Raw genomic sequence first — 16364 nt, 5'->3', positions numbered from 1 at the left:
CAGGCTATACCTGAAGTTGGGATTTTTTTGCCCCAACGTGCATCACTTCACCCTAATTCCAGATCCTTTATGAACAGGTTGAAAAGCATTGGACCCAATACAGATCTCTGTGGGACTGCACTATTTACTTCCCTCCACTGGGAGAATTTACCATTGATTCCTACTCTTTGCTTTCTGTTCTTTACCGATCCATAAGAGGACTTGTCCTCTTATTCCATGACTGCTAAGTTTGCTCAGGAGTGTTTGGTGAGGGACTTTGTCAAAAGCCTTTTGGAAGTCCAAGTAAACAATGTCTACCGGATCACCCCTGTCTACATGTTTATTGACACTCTCAAATAACTCTTAAAGGTTAATGAGACAGGACTGACTTTTGCGAAAGCCATGTTGATGCTTTTTCAGCAGAGCTTGTCCTTCTATATGCTTACTATTTATTTATTTATTATTAAATTTATTAATCGCCCATCTGGTTGGTCACCCAGCCACTCTGGGCGATGTACAACATACAATAAAACAGTTTAAAACAATAAAATTCTACAATAAAAATGTTTTCTAAAATACCCTAACCCACCCCAAATGCCTGCCTGAACAACCATGTTTTTAATGCACAATGGAAGCTCATTAAAGAGGGGGCATGACGGAGTTCCCTAGGGAGGGAGTTCCACAGAGTGGGGGCCACCACAGAAAAGGCCCTCTCCCTTGTCCTCACCAGGCTAGCTGTCCTGGCTGATGGGACAGAGAGAAGGCCATCTGAGGCTGATCTTGTTAAGCGGCCTGTCTGGTGCTGCTGGAGGCGCTCCTTAAGATAGGCTGGGCCGGAACCATATAGGGTTTTAAAGGTCAAAACCAACACCTTGAATTTGGCATTTAATAAAGGCTTCAACCAATTTACCCGGAACAGATGTTAAGCTAATGGGCCTGTAATTTCCTGGATCCCTTTTTGAAAATTGGTGTTGCATTGGCCATCTTCCAGTCCTCTGGTACGGAGGCTGATCTTAGGGACATGTTGCATATTTTGGGTAGAACATCAGCAATTTCATATTTGAGTTCTTTGAGAACTCTTGAGATGGATACCATCTTGGCCCGGTGATTTATTTGCGTTGAGTTTGTCAATAAGGTTGAGAACTTCATCTTTTTTCACCGCTATCTGCAGGGAGTGCAACCCTATTCAGAACTGGTAATGCAGACAGTACTACACTAGAAGGGACAACAGTCTGACTCCATATAATACAGCTCCTGATGTTCTTAGTGAAATCAGGACTTTATTTAGAAACATGAGGACTGGAATCTTACCTGATTTTTAGGAGTGGAGCTGTAGCTCAGTGGCATGCAGAAGGTTCCAGATTCAGTCCCTAGAATCTCCAGGGCATCTCCAGCTTGTCTGGCAAAGAGCCCTGGCTGAAAACCCTGCAGAGCCACTGCCATTCAGTACAGATAGATCAATGATCTGAGATGGTATAAGGCTGCTTCCTGTTTTTCCATCCCTACCTACTAGAAGGACCCAAGTTTTATTTTATGCATGCATGCTCCTTTCCCCCCCCCCTTTTCTCTCTTTCTCCTCTTAAAAGAAACAAGCCCATTAAACCACCCAGTTGGTGGTGGTGCCTCTACTGTAACCTACCAGTTGATGAGCAATTTCTCTGGACAGGGACTGCATCTTATTGTCTTATGCACAGTGCCTTACACGCTACTGGTACTTTAAAAAGATGACAGCTTGGGTAGCGAGCAGCATCTGGCAGGGGAGACCTCTCGAACCTACCTGCGGGCCTTTGTCTGGGCACTTTGCAAGTGGCTGCTTGACAGAGGAGAAATTAATCAGCATCCAGTGGGACAAGAGCCCCCCAGCGGCATCCTGTCTCAGAGGATTTGCACTTGAAATATTTTCCATTATCTGTTGAAAGCATGTTTCTGTGCTGGAGCATTTTAATATTGTTTTAATTACATCTTTTTAATGTGTCTGTTACTGTATCTGTAAGATAAAAGCATGGCAGGGCTGGATTCACCATTTGAACAAGTACACCGCAGAGTATGCAGTCCCAGCCACAACGGGAGCCCTGCTGTTTCCCATAAGAGGGCCCAGCTCACTTTCTAACAATTCCCCACAGAGAAGGATGCAGTGTTAATGTCCCTGTCAGCAGATGGAGAAGCTGTGCTCACGTTCTCAGCCAAAGGGAAACTGATTATATTGTTTGCCTGATAAGCTAGAAGAGTCAAAGATTCTCTGTAGGGCAGAAGTTTTGGGGTGGAGGTGGTGGGGTGGGGGAAATACAGTTCAGCATATGGCTTTCACATGCTGAAAATCTAACTCTGAACAGGCCACAATTTCAAATTAAGAAAATTATAAGCATCACTGTGGCCCTTTTCATCCAGATTTTTCTAGGTGCCAAATTTCACCTTTCTAGGTCGTTTGGAAGTAATGCCAATGTTCTGACTAGTTACTCAAGAGTGAGGCAGGTGGGATGGAAGACTTGTTTGTCACTCCGACTTTAGGGCCTCTTTGTGTGACTGGCCATGTTCAGTGCTTTACAGTTGCCAGCCCAGATGACAAAGTGGAGAAGGGAGGGGAGCATGAGAGGGGAGCATGAGAGAAAAAAAGGGAGGAGGAAGGAAATGAGACTAGGAAATGAACTAATTGAGACTTAACCTCTAAAGAGGACAGGGAAGTGCCATTAGCAGCGGAAGGAAGACAGGAATTTTGATCTATCACAAGGGCTTAATGAGAAGCAGGAAAACAGTCAATTTGGGAGCTATAAGCAGAAGCAGCAGGTCAGCGGGGTGATAAGACAACACTCGAAGTAAGCGATCTCCAGGAATCCCACAGGCAACTTGGCCAATCAATCAGGACTGGGCAAGGATCAGCAGGAAATACACAAAGAGGCTCTCAGCAGCACAGTTGGCTGATGTCTTTTTTCTGGCTGGGCTCGGCTTAATGGGACAACTGGAAGCAGAAGCATTACTAAGGGCAGCCCCACCCAAGGAAGCACCAGCATTAAAGCCAGAGCCAGGTAGCTGTCCGAGAGACTGGTGGGCTTTTGCCTGATTCGTAAGAGGTATGGCCTGCCTTTTCTCTCAAGGGCGCAGGGCTGGGCATAGGCATCACTGCAGTCACTCATGAAGGGAAAAATGAAGACTGGCCACTCTCCTGCTCCTGTGGCCCAAAGGCTTTCCCCCTGTCCCTTCCTGCTCCTGTCTGGGCCCCATTACTGCTGCTGGTCTGCATCATACCACAGGAGGGGAGTGGGGAGGGCCAGTGCAATATGGGGGTCTAGAATATGGTTCCAATCAGCTCTCAGCTATGTTCTGTAAACAGCACTGGGAGATGCTTTCAGGCAAAGCTTCATAGCGTAAATCCAGTTATATCTTGGCAAAAGCTTCCTGTAGGAATTCTGCCCAAGCATCCACCCCAACACTGCAATTCCCAAGTGCAACAAAGAGGAGCATTTAGTTTGGGTGGTTTCAAAAATGTCTGCCTCCACAGCACACCATGTGTGCGTTTCACTATTTGTGCTCTGTATATTTCACACTAAAGGTAAAAAGGTAAAGGTGTCCCCAGCCAGTCGTGTCCGACTCTAGGGTGCGGTGCTCATCCCCGTTTCTAAGCCGAAGAGCCAGCGCTGTCCGAAGACGCTTCCGTGGTCATGTGGCCGGCAGGACTGAACACCGAGGTGCACGGAACGCTGTTACCTTTCCCGCCGAAGTGGTACCTATTCATCTACTTGCAATGTCTTGCTTTCGAACTGCTAGGTTGGCAGGAGCTGGGACTGAAGACGGGAGCTCACTCCGTCACGCAGCACTCGGGTCTCGAACTGCTGACCTGCCGACCTTCCGGTCTGCAGTTCAGCATCTTAACCACTAAGCCACCGCGGCCCCTTATATTTCACACTGGCTCCATCTAAAGCCTGATTCCCTGCAATTGGGGTGGAGGAGCGGAGCCTCAGTCGTAAGATACATTACATCTCACAAGGGCTTATGAGTGGAATCCAGTACAGGCGAGCAGAAGCCTGTTCTCGTGACATGACTTCCCCCACCCATTGCGGGGTTACCCAGTCCTCCAGAGCAGATTCTGAGGACTGCAGGGTACGGGGGAATCCCCCCCCCCCAGTCTGCTAACAGAACCAGTGCCATCAGCAGGAGAACTTCATTGGCTACTGCCCATACATCACATTGAGAACCAAGGCATGCTGGTACCTGAGGTACAACATCCAAATGGCACCATCCCCCTTCTAGTCAGAAAGGGGGCACAATCCACCAGGGAGATCTGAAAGGAACAGCGCCACTGTGGCCTTGCACAGCTCCTTTCCAGTTCAGCGGGCCTTGCGCAGGATAACATCTTGGTGGATTGTGCCCCAAGGGACAGGTCTATTCCATGCTCTGCCCCTTTAACTCATACAACCACACCTAAACTTATTTCCATGTGGACATTAACATAATCTGCATTTGCAAACAGATGGCTGGCCAATTTGCAGCCATTTTTTGACACAGAGAAGCCATATCAGTTGGCTTTTCCCCAAATTCTGTTTGAAGTGGTTTTCCTGAGCACTTTGTCCTGGGACAGACTGCCTCAGAACATCTTCCGGGCAGTGGCATTGATGAGACAGATCTCATGATATGTCAAAAGTTATCCAAGACCATTTCATGAGGGCCACTTCAATTTGGGATGACACCCAAAGTGGTCCACCACCCATTAGTGGTGCTTCTATCAGGATCAAGGCCTCCCAGTTGTCCTTTAAATTTAGCAGCTTAAATGTGAGTGCTCCTGGAGAGAAAAGCTTTTAAATGCATTTCTCACCCTTTCAAATGATGTTCATCTTCCAAGCATACTCCTTTAACCTCTGGGTCCACTGCCTCTGCATGGAGACTGTTTTTTTAAAAAAAAAAAACCCAAAGAGAAAACTGTTTCCCCATCAAATCTGGCAGATGCAGTTGCACAAGGGCTGGAGAGACACAGTGCATAGGAAGGACCCGGCGAATGTTCTGCTGGGGCAAGTTCTTGGAATCCCCGAGTAGGCAAAGCTAAAGTTTCTGGGATTAGGGGAGACATCTGGAAGAACCAGGCTTAAGTTGACTGGACAGTTGCATTTTACCACAGGAGACCTTAACTGGATTAAGCCCCTCCAGGATCACTCTGCAAAAACATCTTTCTTCCTCCTCACCCCACTCAGGTTAAATCTCTGACCTGGCTTCCAGCCACCATCTACATTCTCATCAAGGTTCTAGTTCGTCTGAAGCTTCCCACCTCATCTCCTCCTTTGACTTCCAAGCCTGTGCCTTTTGCCATTCTGCCTCCTATCCCTGCACCAGCAAACTCCTTGCTTTTTCAAAACCCACTTTGCCAGAAATTTTATTATCCCCAGAGTTTGCCTCAGACCACATCCAGTGTTTGCTGAGAGTCCTTAGTCTCTCCCCTCCTCCCCTGCCTCACCATGATGGTAAACATGTCCTCCACATGTTGTATTGCACAGCACCCAACTCACTGTGTGTGATACAAATGGCTGCCAAAGTGTTGGGCTTGACGTGGGAAACCCTTGCTCACACCCCTACTCAACTAGAACGTGTGTTGGGACATCTTCGGCCAGGCCATTCTCCTTCAGGCTAACCTCCCCCACAGGGCCATCACGACCCTAAAACAATGCTCTAAGCTCCCACCATCTGCTGGACCAGGTGTGAACAGGGACATGAGAAAAGGGAACATAAGATAAAGAACCGTGGATGCAACTCCTTTCGAAATTCCCTTCAGAATTCACCATTAACTTTACAGAAGTTGGAGTCTACAATCAAACCAGTTCAAAGAATTTTAATATCCATTTGTTTACAATAAAATGTAAAATAAAAGAATATATGAAGTGCATACAGTATATTTACATACCTATATTTATTTTCAAATACTTAAAACTCTTAAGTAAAATATTTTTCTATATTATTTGTGAAAAAATATGACTTTTTAAATGGTGTCAACCTGACTTCTCTATACATATTCTCAATTCCAATTTAAGTCTCTTTAAAAGGCAACAACAGATGAAAGTTTAGTACACTCTAAAGTATCTTTACATGCCTCTTGGCCTATAAAAATGAAGAGCCCCCGGTAAACCATATTGGATTTTTAAACTTTTTTCTTCAAACTATCATCTTTATTGCAATATGGGTGCTTTCAGTTCCCCTGACAGGAAAAACCAGATTCAACATTGCACGCACACACACCACACGCACACACACAAATACCTTGTTTATCTATTTCACAAATCTTTTGTTTTTTGTAACAGAGGTACTAAAATATATATTACTTAAAATATATTACTTATAAGCTCTTAAACTGATTTTCAGTCATATCAAATGTATTGCATTGGGGGTAAAAAACAAAAGGAATGCGGGGGTGGGGGACTCTCCCTGCCACGATCTCCTGGTTTCCTAAATGGCTACGTGTGATTTCAGCCCTGCGGGATACCCCGTAAACAGTATAGGAAAGCCAGCTTAACGGTTCCTCTCTCCAGCCACCCTAACAGGAAGCCGCTGTGCCCCCTACCTTGGCAGATGGTAAACCGGGACACCGTTTCTTCCTCTCCTCTCCTCTCCTCTCCCCTCCCCTCCCCTGCAACTCCAGCTTCAAAACCGGTGTCCAAAAACGATTTCAACCCTAGTGGCCATTTCGCTGCTGCCGCCACATGTGCCACCAGCGCCAGCCGGGTGATGTGCTTTTGAGCCGTAATTTTGCAGAGTGCAAAAGAGCTCAAGCCAGAATGTGGCAACTCACCACATGAACACAGTCCAGGTTCCTCAATTTTGCTTCTTTTGCAAGCAATCCCAGCTCCAACAGGCTCAAATGAAAGCACTCCCAAACATCGGTGGCTGTGCTTGGTTGAAGCAATATTGTGGGGAAATGGTCTACCGAGGGAATGTGGAAAGCAGCTCTGTGGTTCGCACCCCTAAGAGTCACCGCCCCACCCCAGCACTTCTAATGGCTTCCGTAGGTTGCAGAACTGGATGCATCCATAATCAAAGGCTGCCAGATCAGAACATCAGAAATAAAAAAGGCATTTGAGAACTGTGCTGTCCAAACTTTGCTCTAGGCTACTGCAACTTTCTGGAAGAAGCGACAGCTCTTAACAAGAAGGAAGCTGGAATGTCCTTCCAAGTATGAGAGGCCTACTGCATACACAGAACCCCTGACATCAATGGAGGGAGCTGGAGGACTTACATTCATTCCACTGTGCATGCAGATGGGCTTCCTCTACTGAAGTGAGCAAGGAGCCCATGATCACAATTGCTTGCCCAGAGATTTAGACTGGCGTGACTGTTTTTATTCTGCATGACAGCCCAAGCAAACCCAGGATCTTAGCACGAGTAACAGTAATGTCATCTTCCCTGTCCTGAGATGGCTCACAATCTAAATTATGGTGAAAATGACAGCAGGCAATGCTGAGTCACAACCATCCGCAGCACATTTCAGCTGGCCACCCCAAAGAGTTCATAGCCTGCTGGGCTTGCAAGCATCAAGGCTAGAACTCCGTGAGCTGGGGAGAGGACCCATTTTAGCGTTGCCACTTGTTAGCCAGGTTCCCAGCTGAGCCGAGTGTCATGCCTCCAGCTGATGCAAGCAGGGCCTGCTCCTCACCAGGTGCCTCCCCCGAAAGCACACTGAAGCACAGCCTTGCTTTGAGGCTGCCCAGCTGGGCTTTTTGTTTGGCCTTTCACCTGAATTCTCATGCACAACCTCTTCTGAAGTTCACTTTTTAAAAACCCCATTGGTGTTAAATATTAACATCTGCTAAGCAATCCCGGAGTCGTTGAAAGCTGTCTGAGGTTTCTGCTTGTTGCCAGGGCATTTAAAACAGCCTACCTGGCTTGGTGTTATAAGGCGAAAGAATGAGAGGCAGCTGTTGCAGGAGGGGATTGTGGCTGGCAGAGCAGGAGGCAGGCAGGCAGAGCTCTGTCCAGCCAGTCCACTGGCAGCTTTCTGTGAGGACTGCACAGGAGAACGTCCTGGCGCAGCCTTCCCTAACCTGGTGCCCCTCCAGATGTGTTGGACTGTGACTCCCGTACTGGCTGGGGACAATGGGAGGTGTCGTCCAACACATATAACAGGCACTGTCCGGGTGGACTGCAGCACAGGTCCATTCAGGGGACACCACTGGGGTTTTCTCCCTCCAGCGTGGACATGCCCCGGGCCCAGCTGGGCATGCAGAGTGTCTCGGCTCAACTGAGCAAGCCAAGAGCGCACGGCGGGCAGGTCAAGCCATTCCACAATTCCTGCAGCGAGCGCAGGCATGAGGGGACAGTGGAAGCAGCAGCTTTAGCCAGACTCTGGTGGCTGGAGAGTCTGGGGCGTGTGGTGGGAGCGCTCCTCTACCACCGGAACATCCCTTGGCTTCCGCAGGCCTGGGACTGTGAAGAGGCCCAGGCAGGACAACTGGCTGCATCCATGCGTTGTTAGACTGATACAATGGGTGAGGATTTGCTAAACTGGGCAATGCGGGCGGGACTGCTATCTGTGCTACTAGTTGCATGTTCTCTTGCGCAGCTAAGCCAGGGTGGAGAGCAGCAACCCTTGACCAAAAGCTGCTTTCCATGGTTACTCATGGTGGGGCTAACCCTGGGAAGAGGTAGTTGACATTTGGCTCTGGCACATTCACAATCCTCTGGAAATCCGGAGGGACGCGTTGTGGCTCTAAGCTTCCCATAGTGCCAGAGGGTCCTACTTGCCTCTCCCTGCAGACAGCATCCCCACATTATGAGGCCCGAGGCACCTGTTGTGGGGCTCGCCGTCACCTGCCCCCCCCACCTGACACCGTGCCTGCCTGCCTGCTACCCTCTAAGCTATGCGCCACGTGCTCCTCACTCTGGGTTTCATAACCCCAAACGTGCACTTTTGCCTGTTTCTGCAGATTGCTCCTCTGGGTGCCCAGAAAAGTTGTGACAGGAGACCCCAGGGGTGTAAGTGTGCAATATTCCCTGTGCTCTAGGTGTAGGGGGCTCCTGTTGAAGGCGCTTGGAGTGCCCCCTGCCGGCCTTTACCGCCACTGTGGCCCCCAGAGAAGCAATTTGTCCTTCCCTATATTGGTGAACAGCAGCCGCTCACTGGGTGGGTGGGTGGGTGGGTGGGGAGAATAAAAGTAAAGGGGGAGAACTTGAGGCACGAGGGGGTTAGGGAGGGGGCAAGGCTGCAATTCCAGTTTCTTGGGGCGAGGGCCACCCTTGGGCCTTTCTCACCTGGGTCTCACAGAACTCACTGTGAACCAACACGCTCCCCTGCCATTGCACAGCCCCACCTTTTAGAGTTCCATTTTTGACGTGATGGAACCATGGGAGATGGAGAAGAGAGTGGTCTCAGAAGATCAAGATGTGCTGTTTGGTGGGGGCAGAAGTGCAACGGGGTGACTGATTCAGGTGCAGTATTTCTGGCGCCTGTGATGACATTTGGAAATAATCTCATCACGAACACATCTACCATGGAAGGATCTGTCTAAATGGGTTGTTGTACACCTAATTTGTCCAGGATGATTCTGTGAGAAGGAGCCGAAAGGAAACTAGGAAGCTGCATATTGGATTACACTGGAAACAGTCACAACTGACTGTGTGCTCTGGGGAGGGGGGTGGAAGGCAAGGAATGTGCCCCCAAAGTTATCTGGTGCTAGGGAAGTATTATTGCACTCCCCGCAACCAATAGTCTGAAATAATAACAATTTAGGGGCAAAGCAACTTATCATTAAAATCATCCTCCTTACTGGAGGATGGGAAGGGAGCCAACCTAGCATCGATTTCTTTTTTAACGGACCCCAAGGGGAGCAAGGAAATTACACACTTCTTGGTCTAACATTTCCCCCCAGGTCAATTATTAAAGCTAGAATTATTAAGTGTAATAATGACTTTTGGAGGAAGAATCAGCATGGCTTCTGCAGAGGCATGTTCTGTCTCACCAACCTTCTGGAGTTCTTGGAGAGCATCCATAACCAAGCAGTGAAGTGGTCAAGTTTTCAGAGGACACCAAAGTATTCAGAACAGTGAAAAAAACCAAAGTGAACTGCAAAGAGCTCAGACAGGACCTGGGGCAAAGAAATCCTAACGTCCCATATACACTGATGGGATCTGATCAGACAGGAAAGCAATCCTGGCGCTGTGGTGGGCAGCTCAGTGAAGCTGTCAGCTCGGCATGTGGCAGCTGTGATAAAGGGAAACGGCACTCTGGGAAAGGGGCTGAAGAGGGATGGCAAGGTTGTCATGCCGTTAGAGGACTCTGTGGTGTGTGTGGCCCATCTGGAGCCCTGTTTGGAGTTCTGGTTCCCCTATCTTAAGAAGGATGTTTGGAAACAGGGCAGAAAAGGGCAGATCCAGCTATCAGGGGGCCAAAGAACCTCTCCTCTGAAGAACGGTGAGTATGCTTTAGGCTTTTTTGTTAAGAAGAGGGGAGAATGATGGGGGGTGGGATGGCAAAGATCTCCACAATTATGAATGGCAGGGAGGAAGCGGGTCGAGGAAAGTTTGTCCCCCTCTCTTAGGACTTGGACTCGGCACCACTTTTAGTTTACAGCCTTACTCTTCGTTCCCAGTGGTAAAACCCCCTTCGTGTACACGTGCCTGCATTGCCTGCATTCTTCCCTCTGTGTCCCCCTTACTGTCTGTATTTAACTAGAAGCTCCTTGTGGGAGCTTGTGACCACTCTGCGTCTGCGTCTGCAGCCCTGTAAGGCACAATGTGCACAGATGGTGCTGCATAAAGAAGAAATAGAAACAACAACAGTGACGGCAGACTCCGGAGAGGCAAAAGAACCCGTCGCTGACCGCCAGAATTCACTAGCCCAAGGCAAGGGGATGGCACGGCTCGGATGCCTCCCAAAGCAGATTAGCCTATTAGCCAGGACGGCTCCGGGGCCCTCCGGGATCGGGGCAGTGAGAAGCACAGTTGCTGGCTGGCAGGAGCCCTGCCATGCCCTGCTTGGGGGCCTCCCAGAAGTATCTGGACAGCTGCTGTTGGAACCAGGTGCCGGCCCAAGACTGCACACCATAAGGTGGGGAAGGGCCCAACTCTTGCTGCGGCCCTTGCAGCCCGCTGTTCTGATGGCGAGCGTGGGAACGGTGCACAGGCCTGTCTCCCCCCCCCCCCAGCGGACATAAGCTACCAGTGACTTGGTCCTCCTCCAAGTACCTCTCCGTTTCTGCACGTGTCCTGGGGCAAGTTCCCCGGCGGACGCCACTGACCCGCATTCCGGAGCCCACGCTGGGGAGTCCTTTGCTTGGCGAGCAAGAGGGCTCTGGTGCTCTTCCATGCTGGAGGAGGCAAAGAGGAGGCGGGACGCCCTCGTGGCTTGGGGAGGGCAGGCTGCGTCTCGGCCATCTCTTCCTGTTCACACGAGGGACGGTCTCCCTCTGCCCGCCCCGTCCTCCGGAGCCTCTGGAAATGGACCTTTGCTCAACCCTGACTTGCTGCTACTCTTGCTGTCGAACTGTGGTGCTTCCTCATCAAAAAGCAGCACATGACCAGGTGGGCACGGCCCAAAGTGCTGTGCATGCTTGTGACACCCGTTTGCAGCAGACGCACCAAGCACGGGGCGGTGGGTGCTCTGCACAAACCCCCTGCCCTTATAAATCTGCCCCAAGGAAGTGGAATTTGGAGCTGGCGTAAATTATACAGATGTGTGAGACATCCATAATCTGGTCTGCTCCCGCTCGCCATGGACAGGGGGAAGGAGGAACTTTTGGTTCCTCTGCCCAGGCCTTTGAGATCTGACCCCCCCGCCCTGCACCCGTAAATATGTCTTTGCAGCCTTAAGGGCCGGAAGGAGCGGGATGTCCGCTCAGTGTGGAGCCCCTGCTTTGCCTGCAGGAGTCCCCAGCTCCACCCCAGGCAGCATCTCCAGTTAAAGGCTCCAGGGATCCTGGATGAAGGGACAGGGATCTTCCTGCCTGAGCTTCGGAGCGCCAGAGCCAGTCAGGACAGATGGTACTGGGCCAGGTGGAGGCAGAACAAAGCAGCTTCATATATTCATGAAAGCAAAACTACGTTCAGAAACTTGATGTTTTTTATGCTGTGATTTCAAAGACTGGCCAACTCTGCCTTCCATACGCAAAAACGCTGACGGTGCTCAATTGTGGAACACACAGGAGAACTGTGGGAACAGCCCTGACGATCCTCTATGGCGTGGAATATCCCTCAGTCAACCAAGAGGCAGAGGGGCCGGGGCAGGCCTGCAGGATCTACCTGCTGTTGTTTTTTACTGGAGCCCCAAGATCCACCAGCTGGAGCCTGGTGCGAAAGACATGAAGGTAGAATTAAATATTCCAAGCCCAGGAACTTGTTTTGAGGACCAGGACTGAACAGAGCTCACAGTCCTTCTACACAAAAATCCACTCCTGATTACCCCAAGCTTTCTTAATGGTGTAATTTGAAAGGGAGGGGAGTCAGAAATCCTCACGGATACACTGCAAATCACCCAGAGATCTGCCAGCAGATCGAGGCCTCATTCCTAGCCTGGGACAGCCCCAAGGGCTGGCTTGCTAGCCCCGAAGTATGATTTGGGGCCCAGGAAGGTGAAGGGTTTTCCCAGCCCTGTCTCACAGCTTGAATATGGCCACTTTCTGCTGGGGATGATGGGAGTGGGGAGACTGGGATTAAAAGAGACGGGTCTCTGCTGCATTGTTGGCCTAATCCAAAGGGAAAGGGGGCTGCCCCACCTTCTTGTGAGGGAATGGTGGGATGAAGCAATCTCAGGGCCCAACTGCTGCCGCCACTGCCCAATTTAGCCCCAGGGAGTTACTTGAAAACAATTCCAGACTTCGGAGCAGACTCAGCTGTGCTATCCTGCACGCCCTGGGGATGGGACTTCCTTGGCCACTCTTCTTCCCAACAGAATGCACCAATGCCACCAAAGGCCAGCTGTGAGGCAGCCGCATGCCCACTGATGGCGGCTGCCGCCCACGTCCTGGCTGCCATCCAAGTCCCGGTTGCCACGTTCCATCGTGGCACCGTGCCTGTGCGCGCACAGTCCCACAAGGAAGCACGGAGCCAGCACTGGGCCCAATTGCCACCACACTCTGGGGCCCTGGATTGGAAAAGAGAGGAGGAGGGCAGAGACTGGCCAGCCCATCGGAGAGGCTCCGCAGGGCCTGGCAGGGCCCACGAGGACACAGGCATGGGCTGCGAGTTGAGGGGCTGCCTGGGCCCAAGCTCAGCTAGGGTGGGACAGGAGGCTAAATGAACATGGAGTTCAACTCAGCAGACTGATCTCAGGAGACCGGAAAAAAATAACTCTTAAGACAAAACAATGAAACATATTTACATGATTCCGTAAGTGCAAACACTGGTCCTCGGGAGGTCCGCCTGGCCGTCCAAGGTGCTTTCTTCGCTCTCGAGGGGAGGGGCGGAGGCTCCCAATTCAGCAGCATGCTCCTCCTGCCCCCCTGTAGAACCTGCTACCGCACGACAAGGCAGGACACACAGAGCTTGGAGGGGCCGATGCAGTCGTCGTGGCAGAAGGCCCCACAGCCCTTGCACACGATCATGGCTTTCAGGCGGCAGTAGCACCTGGGGGGCAGCTCAGCCAGGCCGCTGTCCTCCGGGAAGGCCTGGCCACGGAGGGGGCGCCCACGGCTGCCCACGCTCGCTGGAGGGCCCACGGGGATGGCCGTCACCGTCACAGAGAAGGACACCACCTCTCCCATGCGGCCAGGGTCCACCAGCCCTGTCAGAAGCGCCTCTTGGTGCAGGCCCGGAGACGTGGAGACATTGATGGTGCCGCTGTAGCCCGGCCCAGCCAGCTGTGCAGCAGCGGGACTCCCAAACCGCCACGGAGGGCGTGAGGGGGAGAGCCGCAGGGGCCGGGCAGGGGGGGGCTCTGCTGGCGTGCCGGCGGGGGGGAGCTCCGTGCTGCCGCGAGGTCCCCCGCCCCCCCTCACCGCCTGGGCCGCTTGCTCCTGGGCTGCCTGAATGGAGTCCCCAGCCGCAGCGCTGGCGGCATGGCCCTGGCCCGCTGCAAAGGGGTGGCGGCCCCACTCCTCCTGGCTCGGGGCTGCCGGCTCGCCTGCGCCCCACGCTGGAGCCGCCGCTTCCTCCTTGAGGGTGAGATGCGCCTCCTTATCTTTGGTGCCATCGGAGCCTCCTGCCTCTTCCCTGCCGCCGCCGCCGCCAGCTGCCTGCTCCTGGCCCACAGACTCCCCAGGTTGCCCCCCCAGGCACAGGCGGCTCCCCAAGGGCCGGGCGAAGCTCCTCCGGAGGCTCTCGGGACAGCGCCCATAGGTGGCAACGTTCAGGAGGTAGTGGCCAGACATGGCAGGCCTGGGCGTCCGTCTCCCCAGGAGCCCCAGCACAAAGCTCCGGCCAGCGGAGCTGCTCTCGAGCGGGAGGCCTGGGGGCAGGGCCGGCAGGCAGGGCGGGGGGGCCAGGGGCAGGGTCTGCGCAGGCGCCCTCTGCAGGAAGTGCTGGAGCAGGTGGTCCCGGCCCCCCGGGCCCGAGGCCTCCTGGCTGGGGCACGGCTGGGCATGAGGGCTCCACAGGTCCTGCCCGGGGAAGGAGGGCCCTGGGGGAGGGCCGTGGGGCAGCCCAGCCTGGCTGACGCCCACGTCCCCCGGCGGGAAGGCAGCCAAGAGAGGCCGCCCCTCACCGGCTGCCCTGGCAGGGGCGGGCCTGGCAGCGGCCTCTCGGCCTTCCTGCCCGGGCAGCAGCAGGACGGGCTTCCCCTCGCCTCTGGCCAGCGGCCTGGGTAGGATCCGCTCCATGGGCACCTCTTTGCCTCGCAGCAGCTGAGCCACCAGGGGGTTGTTGGCAGGAATGCTGGCGCTGGCCCTGAGGGGCGGGGCGCTCCCGCTTGTGCCTGAGCAGCCGGAGGGGGCTTTCCGGCTGTGGGCTGCTGGCGGAGTGCCTGGGGCGGAAGCAGCCGTGGCCACAGTGCCGCCCGGAGAACCAGGGGGAGGGGGCCCCGGGAGGGGCGCCACTGAGGCCTGGGGCCCCGGAGGCCACGAGGGCCCATGGCTCCCGGGAGCACCGGTGCCGGCAGCAGGGGCAGCCACAGGGGTACTCCGGCCGGCTGTCCTGGGCTCTGTGCCGCCGGCCACGCTCGAGGCCTGGCTGGGCGGAGGAGGGGCTTGGGCAGGACCCAGGCCAGCGCCAGAGGCCAACGGGCCCGTCCCACACTGGCCAGCTGAGGGGCTGGGGCGGCTGGAGCTCCCTAGGGCTGGCTGGGGGGCTGATGGGGTCTCCGCCCCATGGCTGTGGCTGCTGGCAGTTCTGGGCAGTTCTGGGGGAGCCGGCTGTAGCTGTGCTCTTGCAGCACTGCTGGGGGCTGCTGGAACTGGGGCCGGGGGCTCCGCCGGGGGGCCGGTGCCCGGGCAGGAGAGCAATGGCCACTGCGGCTTTGCTCCACTTGCAGGGCCTGCCAGGTCCAGTGCAGCTCCATGAGGCCTCCCGGGGGCTGGGCTGCTCCGCTCCGCTCCTCCCCCCCCTCCTGGGCCCGGGCCCGGGATGACGCCCACAACGGGCGCAGCAGTAGCAGCAGCGGAGGGGGCAGCAGCGGCGGCGGCGGCTGCCCGCTGGGCCCTGGCCATCTGAGCCCTGGCCTTGACGTCGGCCAAAGTCCTGGCCCCTGTCCTCCTGGGACTGGTGACGGTGACTGGGAAGCCAGGCCTGGGAGAGACCTGGCTGGCAGAAGATGGTGCTGGAGATCCATGGATCCTGGAGACGGGGATCTGGAGGAGTGGGGGAAAGCACACATTAGCCAGCAGGAAGAAAAGAACCACCGGCCCCTGCCCTTGTCGCTGCCTCCTTGGCAAAAGGGCCTCTGGGCCTGCAGGGGCCCCACCCGCTCCACGAGGAGAGGATCCCCCTCCTAAGGGGCAAGCAAGCATTGGGCCAGTGAGCTCTGCCAGGGATCTGGGCACTGAAGGCTGCTGGAAAGGGTGCTGTGTTACTCCCTCTGGGGTAGAAGGAGGTGACAGGCAACAAGTCAGGCCATGGGTCTCTCCAGCCCCATGCCAGCAGCCACAATGGCCAAGAGCTCTCCAGGGCCTTGGCCTTCACCCATGAGAAACCAAGCCAACAGGGGAGAAGCGTGGGCCTCAAGAAGCAATGCCCTGCACTTGGCCCATGAACGGGCCAGGCCTGAGAACGGGCCCAGCCTGAACTTGCCCTGCCCTCCTGGGCCCGCCTGGCAAGATCCAGCCAGCCATCAGCCTGCTCTGAGGAATGTCTTTTCAGAAGAGCCCAGCTGGATCAGACCAAGGGTCCAGCTACTCCAGCATTCTGCTCACACAGTGGCCAACCAGTTGCCCATGGAAAACCCACAAGTAGGACACGAGTGCAACAGCACCTTACTGTCCATGTTCCCCAGCAACTGGGGTACACTGGCATCCTGCCTCTGGTATTGGAGGTAGCCCAGAGCCATCAGG

General features: G+C 53.9%; 1 protein-coding gene across 3 annotated transcripts in view; it reads right to left on the bottom strand.

Annotated features, from left to right (window-relative positions):
* Positions 1 to 4901: 4901 nt before the first annotated feature.
* The window catches only part of ASXL2 (ASXL transcriptional regulator 2), a 136270-nt gene continuing 124807 nt past the window's right edge, over positions 4902 to 16364 (bottom strand). For all 3 annotated transcript variants that reach the window (XM_084829557.1, XM_084829558.1, XM_084829559.1), the window contains one exon: positions 4902 to 15665. In XM_084829557.1, coding sequence (XP_084685683.1) covers positions 13398 to 15665 — 2268 coding nt within the window. In that variant the 3' untranslated portion in view covers positions 4902 to 13397. The remainder of the gene's footprint in view (positions 15666 to 16364) is intronic.

This window comes from Heloderma suspectum, chromosome 1, assembly GCF_057233095.1.
Source record: "Heloderma suspectum isolate Gila_16-S chromosome 1, 16-S_ref, whole genome shotgun sequence".
Classification (NCBI taxonomy): Eukaryota; Metazoa; Chordata; class Lepidosauria; order Squamata; family Helodermatidae; genus Heloderma; species Heloderma suspectum.
Note: the sequence above shows the minus strand (reverse complement) of the source record. Positions and strands in the feature narration are given on the sequence as shown.